At 49.1% G+C, this 12,745-nt stretch overlaps 2 protein-coding genes and 2 pseudogenes across 6 annotated transcripts in view; 2 read left to right on the plus strand and 2 right to left on the minus strand.

The window, feature by feature from the left end:
• The window catches only part of Edc3 (enhancer of mRNA decapping 3), a 67,076-nt gene extending 65,851 nt beyond the window's left edge, over window positions 1-1,225 (minus strand). The window contains exon 1 of one of the 4 annotated variants that reach the window (XM_003463582.5): window positions 1,095-1,225. The gene's annotated coding sequence lies outside the window, so the exon portion shown is untranslated. The other 3 variants (XM_013145623.3, XM_013145621.3, XM_023562299.2) reach the window with 3 other exon arrangements.
• Window positions 829-2,377, plus strand: LOC134470311 (large ribosomal subunit protein eL6-like; annotated as a pseudogene).
• Window positions 2,308-2,625, plus strand: LOC100715380 (large ribosomal subunit protein eL6-like; annotated as a pseudogene).
• Window positions 2,626-3,988: 1,363 nt separating this feature from the next.
• Cyp1a1 (cytochrome P450, family 1, subfamily a, polypeptide 1) lies at window positions 3,989-9,727 on the minus strand. Of its 2 annotated transcripts, none has more exons than XM_013145545.2 (7): window positions 9,601-9,727; window positions 6,820-7,682; window positions 6,075-6,201; window positions 5,893-5,982; window positions 5,679-5,802; window positions 5,450-5,536; window positions 3,989-5,297 (listed from the first exon to the last, which is right to left on the minus strand). In XM_013145545.2, the coding sequence occupies exons 2-7, from the start codon at window positions 7,630-7,632 to the stop codon at window positions 4,988-4,990; spliced, it is 1,551 nt and encodes a 516-aa protein (XP_013000999.1). In that variant the 5' UTR covers window positions 7,633-7,682; window positions 9,601-9,727; the 3' UTR covers window positions 3,989-4,987. The 2 variants fall into 2 exon arrangements, with proteins under 2 accessions (XP_013000999.1, NP_001166411.1); NM_001172940.1 differs by having other exon boundaries at window positions 3,990-5,297; window positions 6,820-7,685; window positions 9,601-9,672.
• Window positions 9,728-12,745: the final 3,018 nt, after the last annotated feature.

Here is a 12,745-nt window from a genome sequence, read left to right on the forward strand (position 1 = left end):
GTCCCTAGTCCCGCTGGGCATATTACACAGGAAGTCAAACAGTAGATAGTATACCTGCCTCTTTTTTTATATTTGCCTTTATTAAAAGCTACCACTTTTTTTTCTTTTGATGAAGCTGCAAATGTAGAAAAAATTTTCCATTGTCGTATGTGTGCAGGGGCCCACTGAGTCGTGCGATAAAACGCATCCACGCGTTATGGTTAAAAAGATTGGCCACTTTCTTCGTTCCACTGTCCTACCCCTACAAGGAGACTCCACCGAAACAACAAATTCTTAGTAATCAAAAAATCTCTGCAGCTGTTTTTACTTCACACAGAAAAAACAGACTTAGGAACTTTACCTAGTACATCCTATGGAGAAGTCATTATTGAAAAACAAAAAGAGAAAAAGAAAAAAAGACCCGTCTTAGTTGCATTATAAAACCGCTCAAGACTAGTCATTTACATTTCGCAGGAAGTAAGACCTACAACGAACAGCGCTCTAAATTTAGTCTCGTCTGTGACAAGGGAAGAGCAGAAAACCATTATGAGTCTCCAGTTCCTCATCTGTAGCCACAGGGGAGTCTATCAAGGGCAATATATTTTAACTAATCAACAAATCAATTACCGATAAATACAATCAGCAACACACAACGTTAAGAATCGCAGGCTTTCATGGGAGTGAGGGGGATTCAACACAGGCTGTTCCCTGGCTGGTACCAACTTCTCTGCCACTCTCCTTCCCTACCTCAATGCACCTCTGTCCTCCGGTTCTCAGTCACAGGTGTGGCACTCCAGTTCTTTCCTACCACCCATTTCGTTGTTCAAAAGGAAACTGAGGCACGCAGCAATGGATGAGCCGCAGCAGTCACTAACAGAAGGTAGACTGTCCAACCCTAGGCAGTTAGAACCCCAGGGTCCTCGGCTTCCCTCCTCGCAAGCCTCGAGCCGACCGTGAGAACTCAAACCCCTTCACACTCAACTCGACTCCAGCTCGTGTCCGCCTCTATCGAGGTCTAGAAGGCCTGAACTCCCCAGCCTAACCGCAAACACGCTTGGTTCAGCCAAAAGTTCGCTCCCGCGCACACCCACACCAGCCGCCTGCCCGCGTCCCACCTCCACGCCGTACAGCCTGGGCCTCCTCGGCACACACAGTAGCCCAACCGAGCGAAAATACCCCGCGAGGGGATTCTCCACACCCACCCCTACAGCACAGCCGCCACGCCGGAAGCGCCCCCGCGTCTTACGCAAAGTCGACGTCACTTCCGGCGCGACTCCTACAAACAGGAGGAGAGTAGGTAAGGGGCGGGGCGTCAGGAAATTTGAGAAGACGGAGTATGTGATCACAGCGGACGTTGCAGATTTACAGAATTGTGCGTGGGCTCCCGTGTTACGCGCCAGCCTGCAGATATTTGCCGGGTTGCTGGCTGCAGTCGGGGTTCTACACCCCCCATTACTTGGTCCAGGTTACTGGGGCACAGTCCCCTTGCTGGTTTATTGAAAACTCTTACCCAAACGTGGTGGCGCACGCCTATAATCCCAGCGCTCGGGAGGCTGACGCAGAAAGTTTGTCACAAGTTTGATATCAGAGGAGGCTACAGAGTAAATTTAAGGACAGCCTGAACTACGTAGTAAAACTCTTGTCTTAAAAAAAAGAAGAAGAAAATAATAGTGTACAGCTCATGCCCATCTTGCAAGTTGGCAGGCAAAAAAGCGGAGAAGCCAGATACTAAAGAAACTCAAAGCCAAGAAGGCTGGTGCCCCTGCCTCGGTTAAAAAAGGTAATAGGAAGGCCAAGAAGGGGCAGCCCTACTGCAGCTGAAACCCTGACCTGGTTAGGGGAATTGGTAGACACTCAGATCTGCTGTTTCCCAGAAAGGATTTTGTACAAGGGGAAGTACTCAGCTGCTAAATCCAAGGTTAAGAAGGAAAAGGAGAACGTTCTTGCTACTGTCAGAAAACCAGTTGGTGGTGACAAGAATGGTGGTACTGAGTAGTTAATGACTAACTTAGCAGAATGACTAGATACTATCCTGCTGAAGGTGTTCCTGGAAAGCTGTTAAGCCAGGGCAAAAAAACTTTTAGTCAACTCTTAAGAAAACTGTGAGCTATCATCACTCCTGGGACAATCCTCACTTGGCTCCACAGAAGTGAGAGGGTGGATTTCCTGAAGCAACTGACCAGTGCCTTGCTACTTGTGACTAGGTGTCTTTTTTTTTTCCCCCCGTTTTTATCGGTACCAGGGATCAAACTCACGACTGCCTGCTTGCAAGGCAGGCGCTTATGCCGCTGAGCTAAGTCCCCAGCCCTTGTAACTAGGTGTCTTAATCATGGTCCTCTGTGTAGAACATGCCAGAAATTTGTCACTCCCCTCCACTAAAATTGATATCAGCAACATGAAAATCCCAAAACACCTCACTGATGCTTACTTGAAGAAGAAGAAGCTGCAGAAGCCCAAACAACAGAAGGGTGAGATGCTTGACATGGAGAAAGAAAAATAACCAGATTTCAGAGCAGTGCAAGGTTGACAAAAAGCAGTAGACACAACATTTTACCAAAAATCAAAGCTATTCCTCAGCTCCAGCGCATCATTCAATCCGTTTTTGCCCTAGTATGTGAAATTTACCTTCACAAATTGAAGTTCTAAGAACATGCATTTTGTTTAGAAAGTGTACAATTCGGTGATTTTTATTCACAAATTTGTGCCATTGTCACCACTAATTCCATCACTGCCATAAAGTGATGGCATAAGTACTACTACTCTGCCATAATAAACTTTAGTCCTTTGTAGGAGAATGGATACATTTGAAACCAAAATGTTAAGTGAAGTAAATCACACAAGCTTAAACAGTGTGTGTTTTTTCTTATATGAGAAATCAAATTTATAATGTGCAAAATAAGTAATAAGTAGAGAGATGTATCTCAGGAGGAAGATAAAGAGATGGAATGTGAAGGAGGAGAAAAAGGAGAGGGGAAAGAAATTCAAATGTGTCAAGCATGTGGCACCATCTCCCCATGAGGAATGTAAACATATACTGCAAACATACTAATAAAAATAATTTTTTTAAAAAGGCCTGTACCCTAATCCCCAGTGCCATTAAAGACAAAAAAGATAGATAAAAGATAAAAAGACAAAGGCCTGTACCCTAAGTAGTCACTCCCTTTCACTCTATCCCCAGGCCCTCACAACCGCGAATCTGCTTTGGGTCTCCATGGATTCAACTCTTCTAGGTATTTCCTATAATGAGATTGCATGATATGTAGCCTACATACATAATGAGTTTGTTTGTTTCACTTAGAATAATGTTCTCCAGGTTTATCCATGTGGTAGCACTTGTACTGTGTCCTTTTCTATGACTTCAGTATCCAGATTTAATTGCAGTGTTGGCACTTGGCAATAAAATGGGTTTTGGGTTGCAATTTTGGCACTTTGTCTCTAGAAGATTCACCATCACTGATCTATGATGTTGGTTTCTAGATCTACTTTACAAGGACTAAGAATTATTTTTATTCTGGTAATTGCCTGTGTTATAGTAGCTGACACAGTTGATCCAGAAACTTAAATACTACTGCCCAGCTGCCATCATGACTTATGATGGCCCAATAACTCCTACACCAAAAGAAGAAAAGATTAATTCCCAAACCCCACCCCCACTTCTTGGCCCCACCTTCCTGCATGGAGGTTGGGTAAGCCCTGCTCACCATGAATGGGAAAATGTATTTAGGAGTCAGGCCCCTCAATCATTTGGGGAGGCTCCTGGAAGCAGAGGCTCCCTTTATACATCCAGTGCTAATTCAGAGAATGCCCTCCATAGATGCCCTCCATAATCCAGAGAGGAAGGAAGACAGTAAAGTGGCAGTCTTGTACCCAATACAGACTTCCTGAGAGCAGTAATTTTACGTCTCCATTCCTACCTCCTACAAGAAAACCCAACACAAGACTGGGCCCAAGGTGGGCATGGGTATGTGTGATATCTTCAACCAAGATTCAAAAACTCCACATGCAGGACTACTGGGTAACATTTTTATTTAGCTCAGGTAAATAATTCCTATACATTTATGGGCATATTTATGGGTTAAATTATTCTACATTAGATGATTCTTAAGCTGATAAATAATAAATGCAAACAACCACAGCTTAGATTAGAATAAAAAAAATGTACAAACATAAAAATGGGTATTTTAAGCCAGGAGCAGTGATACATGTATGTAATATCAGCACTTTGGGAGACACAGGCAGTAGAATCACAAGTTTGAGCCAAGCCTAGGCAACACAGAGACTTAGCAAGACTCTATCTCAAAACATAAAAAATTAAAGAAGCCAGGGCTATAGCTCTGGGTAAAAGGCCTGAGTTTAATCCCTAGTAACACATACCAAAAAAAAGTATATGGGGTGTAGATAAGGGATACTAATAAAAGGTAACTGAAATACTACTTTATTCGTTGGCTCTGGTCCTTGGTCTTAGAGTCACAGTTCCTTTTAAATACAGTCCCAGCCCCCACCCCCACCCCCGACAGGTTAGGAGGCAGATTGGTTTGTTATTGCCTGGAGGTAGGGCAGATGAATGTCATCCCTTAGGCATGGAATCACCACCCCACAGGAGCGTATCTCTCAGCCTTGAGCAAATAGTGATGCCACCTCTGTGCCAGTCTCCTGGATTGGCTCTTCCCTTACTCCAGGAAGCTCCCACAGGGATCAGACAGGCCCTGGAACAACCTGTTCTGTTTCTTCAGCCTGGATAGGTCCAGAGACTTGCACAGTTTCTCAAAGGTTCCCAGAGGCTGAAAGACCTAACCCTGCAAGGCTTCCAGCTCAGGCTCCTCTGTGGAAGCCCCATAGGCACCTGTGTCCTCGCACTGACCCCACTACCTGGATTCAGTATGCAGTACTCTGCAAGTTGGGTTAGGAAGTTGGTGTGATTTCCCAAGAGTCTATGAGTTTCAGGCTGAAGTTCAGAGGCCTGGGCCAATGCCCAGGTCTTATCCTGTTACAGACCAGGTAGACAGATCTAGGCTTCAGGACACTTCAGGACAAAAGGACGTGTCTGTGCCTGGAAGTGCTCACATCGAGAATACTTCATAGTCAGACCATAGATGGGGGTCATGTCTATCTTCACCCCTGGGGATGTGCTGAATTCCAGTTGCTGCAGGAGGATGGCCAGGAAGAGGAAGACCTCCCAGCGGCCAATGACCTCCCCAAGGCATCGGCGCTTGCCCAAGCCAAAGATAGTCACTTTCTCACTCAGGGCTTTGTCCACAGTGCCATCCGGGGAGAGAAAGCGTTCAGGCCGGAATACAGATGGGTCCCCCCACAGCTTCCTGTAATCAGAGGGAAGCAGATGAAGGGACAGTTAGGAGTTCAGAAGTATTATGCAAGTCGAACCCCAAAGGACAGGAATGGGCAAACAGTACACAGACAGGGGACAGTGGCCCAGTCCACCTGGGAGTTTTCACTACCTATTACAACTTACTGGTCATGGTTAATCTGCCACTGGTTCACAAAAATGCAGCACCCCTTGGGGATATAAAAGCCATTCAGACTTGTGTCCTTTGTGGTGCTGGGGAGGGAGAAAGCAGAGTCGGGCTCAGAGTCACAGAGGAATCCCCCATCTTCCATGCCATGTCCCTCCCTGGTCTCTCATCAGTGTGTGGACAACAGCAAGGCCCAGTGTCAGATAGCAGGGACCTGGGCAGCTTCACCTGTGCGGAATGGTGAAGGGCATGAAGGAGGAGTATCGGAAGACCTCCGAGATGAAGGCTTCCATGTAGGGCAGCTTGGGTCGGTCTGCCAGCTGGGGCTGCCGCTCTCTGCCAATCACAGTGTCTGCAGAACACAAGATCCAGATGGACTAAGGGGCTTCCCAGGCCTCAGCAGACCCCTTCCTGGACCTCTATGGATGGGGCCACCACCTACCCAGCTCCTCCTGGATCTTTTTCTGTATCCTTGGGTTCATCACCAGGTATAGAAGGCTCCAGGAGATGGCAGTTGTGATTGTGTCAAAACCTGGACAGGGTAGAACAGAGGAAGAAATTAGGCAGGTGACAGACAGATCAGAACACTCAGACACAAAAAGGGAACAATGAGCTGGCCCATACCAGCTCCAAAGAGGTCCAGGACAATGCCAATGATCTTTTGGTCTGAAATCTGAATATTGGCGTTCTTGTCCAGCTTTCTGTCCTGACAGTGCTCTATCAAGCTGTCTGTGATGTCCCGGATGTGACCCTAAAGGAGGAAGACACACAGATCAACAAGATTCTAAGACCAGGCAAACCCCTCATCCAGGCCTAGTCCCTCACTGTCACTATCACCTTTGTTCAAGAGGTTAACACCCACTGTGGCTGCTATCCCAGCTCTTCTCAGCCTCCCTGAGGTAGCTCTCTCTTACCTTAGAATACTGGGAACACTCACCACACCGAATTTCACACTATTTTCTGAATGTGCTCTTCAATCTTTCTCTCTCATGAAACCAAGAGACTAACTCTTTCCCATCCCTGCAAAAACTAGTCCAGGGTCCTGCATGGTGTGATTTTCAGAGGTTCTTGCTGACAGGAGTTTAGAAGAGCCACTCAAAAAAAAAAAAAAAAAACAATTCTACAAAGGCAGGAGGATCACCATGAGTTCAAGGCCATTCTGGGCTACATTAGTGGGCTCAAGATCAGCATGTACTACATAGTGAGACCATGTCTTAAGAAAAAAACAAAAATAATGCTACTTCCCTGGGGAGAATGGTGGCACCTCCCTGAGAACCTCCCAAGCCTCATGCTATTCCTCTCATCTCTGATCTCCTGGCCACCAACGCTGTCCACTTCCCTGGCACACCATCCTTTCCCCAACCTGTACCTTCTCAAATGTTTTGTAATGTTCCTTGATCATCTTCTGTATGAACACAGAGAACCTCCTATTCAGGTCCTTGAAGGTGTCCATGGTAGCACTGGGCAGGTATCGGAGGATGGGGATGAAGTCACTTGGGTTTCCAGAGCCAGTCACCTCCCCAAACTCATTATTCAGGTCAATTAACTCAAGCAGCTGTTGGTCGTCATGACTGTAGCGCTGCCCAAAGCATATGGCAGAGATGACATTGGCCACTGAGACCACCACATATCTGTAGGGGTCAAAATGCCCAGGTCCTGCCATGAGCTCCTGGAACTTTTTGATAAGGTACTCAGCCTCCTTCTTCACATGTTCCTCCAAGTAGCAGGAGGACACAGAAGCTGGGTCTGAGGCCACTGAGAAACTCTTCAGGGCACTCTGCGCCAAGCGCCTGCGGGCAGCCCACACGGGACCCGAATCTGGGTTGAAAGTCATGCTCTGGCCATCAGAGATGAAAGTGAAGCTGTAGAGGTCGGGCCGGCCCTTGAAGTCATCTCCCTGCCTCACCAAGGCCTGGCGAATGGTGTCCAGGCCGCTCAGCACCACCACGGGCGTGGAGCCAATGCGGATCTGCAGCACATCCCCATAGCGCGCACTCAGCCTGGTCAGCGCCAGGTGCGGGTTCTTGCCCAGGGTCAGCATGTGCCCGATCAGTGGCCACCCCCAGGGCCCCGGAGGGCTCTTCAGGCCTTTAGGAACTTGGGGTCTAAAGATTCTGACCACCCAGAGTACCAAACAGAAGATGGTGGCAGTTAGGAGCAGCTCCATGGCCGAGGTGGACATTGGGAGTTCTGACACAGAAAATACAGTTAGAGTCAGGATCTTCAAAGCAGCTGCTGAGAGGTGGAACAAGAAAAAGAAAAATGAGACCATCAGATGGAAGATAGGAGGAGCCAATATCCTAAAAGGTCAGGATGTTGGTCAAGGGAAGCAGAAACTTCCCAGCCCGAACTCCTGAAGGACAAGAGGCAGGTGAATGGGTAGGCAGAAATTGTTGAGATGCCAACATGTTTTTTTCAGCTGCTCTTCATTTACCCATGACCACGAATCTCTGCAGGAGGATGCAGGGAGGCTCAGAGGAGGTAACTCACTCAAGGTCATAGAGGCTGGAAGTGACTGCTTCCAGAATACCTCTTAACCACTGAACTAATCTAAAATACTCTTCCAATCTGTCTCTGATTTTTACATATCAGTATTGTCATTTACTTCACATTTTCCAAAAATTAGTTCTAAATCCATCCAGGTAGCATCATTCTAAACACTAGCTGTGTGAGAGTACAGCTTTGATATTCTCCCAACACATCCAAATAAATGTGTAACCGATGTGTATCTCTCTAATCTCTTTGAGTCCTACCCATTATTATGAAAACCTTGCTATAGGAAGGAATGAGGTTAGGAATCATCTGTTCCTTAGCCTCTTTGCACATTTGAGAGAAACTGATCTCCAGAAAGGTCACTGATTTGCCCAAAACCACTTACCAATTGTAACACAGCCAGGCCTCAGCTTCTAGGGAAAGTTCCCTGTAAAGTGGACAACTGCTACCATAAGTACCTGCTTTTGAAGGTCAAGAAGGAATTTCTCCAGAACCTCTGCTCCCTATGCTCAATCCCAGGGCCTAAGAAATCCTTCCAAACAGGAAGGACACTGCCCAAGCCACATGGCTCTAAGCCTGCCTTTCTGATTTCAACAGATACATCCTTTAAAAACAGGTAGATTGAACTCCCACCCACATAAGTCCAGGCCAGACTTTGTATTATGCCCAATTCTCAATGAATGAATAGTCCCAGCTTCCTTCTGTTGCCAGTCACTAGGTGGCAGAGAATAAATGGAAGGTTCCCACCAGGCCAGGGCTATAAGGAAAATCCAGACTGGATTAACAAAAATTAGGAATGGATCTGAAAGACAAAATGTTACAGGCTGGACCCAGAAATTCATGGATCACTCTCTCCAAGGTATTAGGTTCTGCCTGGGGCTTCTAGCTCCACTGCACTGGAGATCCAAAGAGCCAGTTTCTAGCTCATGTGGCCTCAGACTGGTAATCTGAAAGCAAGGGTGGGATATGATCTGGAACAATTCGAGTACCTAACCAGATCCTAGGGAAAAGGAGACCCAGACCCACCCTGAAGAAGCTCATAGTTCCCCCCCTTGGTCTCCCCACAGGAGAGATGCATGGTTCCAGCACCTCCCAGGGGGAAGGGAGATCCCTGGAGGGTCTGGATCCCCAAACACATTAGACCTCCAATCCCTGAAAGAACCAGGGACACACCAGTCTCAGAGGTGACATCCAGCCCTTTGTAGAGAGATGTGACTGCTGAATTTTCAGGGACTTATGCCTTCAGCAAGCCAAAGGACAGAGGGGACAGTCCAAGGAATTGAGGGAGGGGCCACACAGGCCCCCAGCTCTCTTCAGTTTCCCTGGTGGCCTCAGTGGGGAAGCACTGAAGTGCCACGCAGGAGTACGCCACTCACAGTCATGGGAGATGGAATTAGAGCTTTAGTCTTGGGAGTCCTCCGGGAGGGTGTATCTATGTCTAGAGGCTTAGAACTTGATAGGGGACCTCTGGCAAGACTTACTCTTCCGGGGCTATAGTTTTCCCTACCTAGGGTAGTTACACTACCTAGTCATAAAGATATTCGTAGCCTTCTGTTTTGGAGGTGATAGTCCAGTGACTACCCAGGAAGACCTGTAATACCCCAAATTTCCCTTTTATTGGGAAGAAAGGAACAAACCAGAAGCCCCCAGCACTCACCTGTGGCTGTGAGCTGCTAAACTGAGAAGAGCAGTTTCTGGCGCCAGGACCGCAAGAAGGATGGGGAGGCTCCAGATTCTCCCACCCTCAGGCTGAGGGTGAAGGCACCACCTTTATAGGAGACTGCCAGAGGCCCGCCTCCTTCCATGGAGCCTTGGGACAGGGTGGGGGCTGGGATGAGGGATGGGGGTGGGGCGAGGAAAGGGCCTCATCTAGGTGCTGACAGGAACAGAAACAACAGAACATGGTGAGGGCTGGGGGCATGTGGGGCCCCAACTGTCAAGGCATCCTGTGCATGTACAACGCAGAACACACCAGGGAGGATTTGGGGGAGAGGTCCCAGGACAGCACGAGGCGGGGACAGGGTGGGACGGACTGGCTTTCTCTCAGACATATCTGCACCCCCACGTCACTGGATGTACGAGTACCAGGCAGGCAGAGCAGGGCTGCTGGATGGGGACCTCCTTACCCTGGTCCTGGAGTCCCGGCTAGTGTGAGAAACCTGCGACCCCAGCCCGAGGTCACAAGCAGAGGCGCCAAGGCCCAGGTCTCCCACTGCCAGGAAGTGGCGCGGGACTTCTAGGGTTGCCTCACAGTACGGCCAGGGGGACCCTACGACCACCTGCACTCAGGGCTCCCTCTCGGCTGCCAGGGTTGTGGGTGCTGAGATTGGGGGCCGAAGAAATCACTGTGGGATGCAGGGACAGGGGGAGGAAGGGGACACCGGGACAGAGGTCGCGCCCCTGGTGGGCGCGGTGCCCGGTTGCGTGAGAAGCGCCCTCTGTGCGCGGGACCAGCGCTGTCACGCGAGGGGGGCGGGGACACGGGCGGGTCTCCTAAAGGGGGAGGGCGGGAGCCTGAGAGTGCCGGGGGCGCCATTGGAGGTGGATGGTGGGGTGGGGGTTGGGGAGACTTGCGTGCGAGAGACTGCTGCCCCAAGCGCAGTCTGCGCTGACCACGGTCTCCACCTGTGGCAGATCATGCAGGTCTTCACCGCCCTGCACACCTGACTGTCTGCCTAGCCTGTGTCCCCACCCGCTAGGTCACCCTTGCGCCCTTGCAAGATGTCCAAGGAAAAAGGCTGCATTTGCGTGTCTAGCCTGATCTGTGCCCAGCTCTCCACACTAGCTAAGTGCACCTTCACCTGTTCCCTGGCCCAGGCCAGAAACAATATTCGCCCCCTCCCCTCCCACTGCAATTGACTGCCTTGGGCACTGCACAAATATTTACCAAGCGCCCACTGTGTGCCAGGTGCTGGCAACTGAACCAGATGAGAACAGAACTAACAATGCCCCTCCTCCAGTGGCCGCTTACATCCCCATGAGGGACACGTGTTGGATGCCACAAAAACACAGAGACTAGAATAGCAGAGGACAAAAAGTGCTGTAGAAAAAGACCCAGCAGAGAAGAGGTAAATTACAAGGGGGGTGCATTGAAGTTCCAAAGAAGGTTTTCTAGGGTGACTCCAGACAGAAGCAGGAGTGCAGTGCCCAGGTCTGTGGGTGGAGAGCCCTTGGGGGTGGGGACAAGTCCAAAGGCCCTGGGGCAGCATCACTAGAAGCAATGGAAATGTGCAGGAGCATTTAGTGGTCAGAGGAATGGAATGCCTATAAGGGAAACTACCAATCCCCTTCTCGAATAAAGTGTCCTCCATTGGGAAATCTGAGACTCTGTGTGACACTGACATGATGCTAGGACCCAGCCTGGTAAGGTCACACTGGCCACTGTGCTGAGTGGAGAAAAAAAGTGCAAGGGTACTTTGGCATGGTGCAAGGGCCATTTGGCTGAGGTCTGTACAGCCACACACTCAGCAAGCTCCACCAATGCCCCTAAGTCATCGGTGGGGAACAGTCATTAGATATAGGCACAGCTTTATGCACTACCTGCCCTAAAGCATTTAGCCTCCAAATTGGGTTCCCACTTGTCTTTTGTCCCTTCCAGCCCTTCTCTCCACTATGGCACCCAGATTGTGTGTTTGGGGTTAATTTGTTTGTTTGTTTGATCCTTGAAATTGTGGCAATCGTCCTGCTTCAGCTTCCCGATTGCTGAGATTACAGGTGTGCATCACCATCCTCCAGCAGAACTGATCTCTTAAAAAATGCAAGCTCTTGGGGCTGGGGATTTAGCTCAGCGGCATAGGTGTCTGGGGATTTAGTTCAGCAGCATAAGCACCTGCCTTGCAAGCAGGCAGTCGTGAGTTCAATCCCTGGTGCCGATAAAAAAATAAATGAAAGCTATCTTTCTGTCACCACCCTGTTTACTCCTTTGGTATCTGAGGGTAGAAATGGAACCTTTTGCAGAACCTACCAGCTTTCCCAACTCTATTTTGTCTGTTTCTAGCCCTCTCCATAATCATTCTCAAGGGCCGGGGATGTAGCTCAGTGGCATAGCACCTGTTGGGCATAGTAATTTTCAAGACATTTGACTTGTGTTATGTATGACCTATAAAAGTGGCCACCTGCCACTTGTCCCTCCATGCCCAGACATGGAAAGCCAATCTGTTGAACACTGGTCTGATACGCCAAGTCCTGGCAAAGGTGAGTATCTGATAATGGAGTTAGAGGTAGCTGCACAGAGATGGGGCACTCAGCAAGAATGACATTGAACCCGAGAGCTAGTGCTCCAAGGGTGGCCTTAGGCAGCAGAACAGACACAGGAGGTACTGCTGGGCTTTCTCAGTGTTCTTCCAATAATTCCACTGCTGACTCAGTCTTAGGAACTTCATGGTACCCAAGAGAAGTCTGTGCTTCAGGCCCAGGTATTGAGAGATAAGACAAGAGTAAGGCACTCCTAGGTGCCTAGGCCTGCTCTGCGGCCTCCTTTCCCTCACCTCCCAGTGTCCCCACCAATTCCCTAGCTGGAGAGAATTCCAGCAGGCTGCACATGGGGCTGGAAAACCCTCCAGGGCTGGGCTCCCAGCTGGGTACCCAGGAAACCTCTGCTCTGGATAGAAGATACATTGCTTTGCCAGAGTCCTGAAGAGATCTGGATGCCAAAGGAATTCCCTAGCTAATAAAGCCAATCCCTCTCTCTCTGTGCAGCTGGAGAAACACATCAGAAGGATGAAGCTTGATGATGCCCAGCAAACCATCATGGAGCCTGGAGTGCTGCCATCTTGATGGGGGCCCAGGTTTTTCAGCTAGGA

Source organism: Cavia porcellus, unplaced genomic scaffold (assembly GCF_034190915.1).
Source record: "Cavia porcellus strain 051 isolate PalLab524CR breed Dunkin Hartley unplaced genomic scaffold, mCavPor4.1 scaffold_38, whole genome shotgun sequence".
NCBI lineage: Eukaryota > Metazoa > Chordata > Mammalia > Rodentia > Caviidae > Cavia > Cavia porcellus.